General features: G+C 36.9%; 1 protein-coding gene across 1 annotated transcript in view; it reads right to left on the reverse strand.

Moving 5' to 3' along the window:
• The window catches only part of cd9b (CD9 molecule b), an 18,408-nt gene extending 17,880 nt beyond the window's left edge, over window positions 1–528 (reverse strand). The window contains exon 1 of the mRNA XM_032505670.1: window positions 206–528. Within this exon, the coding sequence (XP_032361561.1) occupies window positions 206–274 (69 nt within the window). The 5' untranslated portion in view covers window positions 275–528. The remainder of the gene's footprint in view (window positions 1–205) is intronic.
• Between the last annotated feature and the right edge of the window lie 834 nt (window positions 529–1,362).

A 1,362-nucleotide genomic window follows, 5' to 3' on the forward strand; every position in this document is an offset into this window, starting at 1 on the left:
GAGTGTGAATTGTAATTTCCCCATTGGGGATCAATAAACAGATTAAAATTAAAAAAATTAAATTAAAATTAATATTATTATAATAGTATGCACATATTTATCATTTTTTGCTCTTACATTGGACATAAATAAATGGGTTTTTTTTACGGTAACGTTAATTTTCCAGGCTTACTTCGTCACTATTGTTCAAAATGTCATGACTTACCCAGAAGACGAAATTAAAGATGAAGAGGGCGTACTTCACGCACAGCTCCCAGCTGCTTAGAGCCGTCATCCCTGCTGTGTTTTCACTGTGTTAGCTAGTAGCAAAAACTTAGCTATATAGCCTTTAATAGTCTATCTGGATATAAGTCTCGCGGCTTGTCGGCTTTTAGGTGTTCAATTTATAGCTTCAGTTTGGATGTGTCGCGTTCGGCTCGGTTCGGCTCCGTTCGGCGACTTCCGTCAACTGTCGGTTGGCTGTGGTTGGAGCAGGGTGGACAGCGCGCGCCTTCAACAGATGCAGCTCTGTGTCCCGTGTGCGCGCGCCCCAGACCTGTTGGGAGGAAATAGAGAAGATCAACTGATGAACACCCACAGAAATAGAGAGGAAAAAAGAGAAATTTCTCTCTTTCTTTTTATTCTTCTGTTTCTCTTCTTTCTTGCTCCTCTTTGCTCCTGTTGTCCTTGTTTTAATAGTCAAACTCACTGATGGTGGTAGGATAACTGGCAAAGAAAAACAGGAATAAACTAGACCTAAATTACATCCTGTAAAGGACTACTTAAATCCATTTATGTAATAGGTAACAGACCAAAAAGTAAAAAGTATAATACAAAAGGATTTATGAATTTATGAATCAAAATTCAGAATGGTCCATTTCAGAATAATGTAGCCTACACTCGGCAATACTATAGGTACTGTTGCATTAAAGTGTTGATGCTAGTACAATTTCAGCTAATTTTAATTACTTTCTATAATGTCAGATAGCTTGTGAATTTACAAATGTTTAGCATGACAAAAATAAAATAAAATCCAGTGAACATGCATATAGAAAAACAGAAAATCTTACAGAAAAGCCAAAATGAGATATAATGAAAAACAAAACGCAGCGCACCACTTGTACAATTCCTCTAAATAACAAAGAAAAGAGCTAAAAGTGCAAAAAGATCATACAAGAAGCAAGAACACAGGTTAGTTTAGGTTTAATATTGGATCACTGAAGACTTTTTAAAAAAGGGTCCACATATAGCCGACCGATGAATGTGGCAGTAAAAGCATTGTCACATTTTTTAGACTTTGAATTTGTAACCTCATTACCAGTCTAAAGGTTAACACCAACCATAACGTGTGTCTGTGTGTGTGTGTGCGTGTGTGTGTGTGTG

The sequence above is a fragment of the Etheostoma spectabile genome, chromosome 23 (genome assembly GCF_008692095.1).
Source record: "Etheostoma spectabile isolate EspeVRDwgs_2016 chromosome 23, UIUC_Espe_1.0, whole genome shotgun sequence".
Classification (NCBI taxonomy): domain Eukaryota; kingdom Metazoa; phylum Chordata; class Actinopteri; order Perciformes; family Percidae; genus Etheostoma; species Etheostoma spectabile.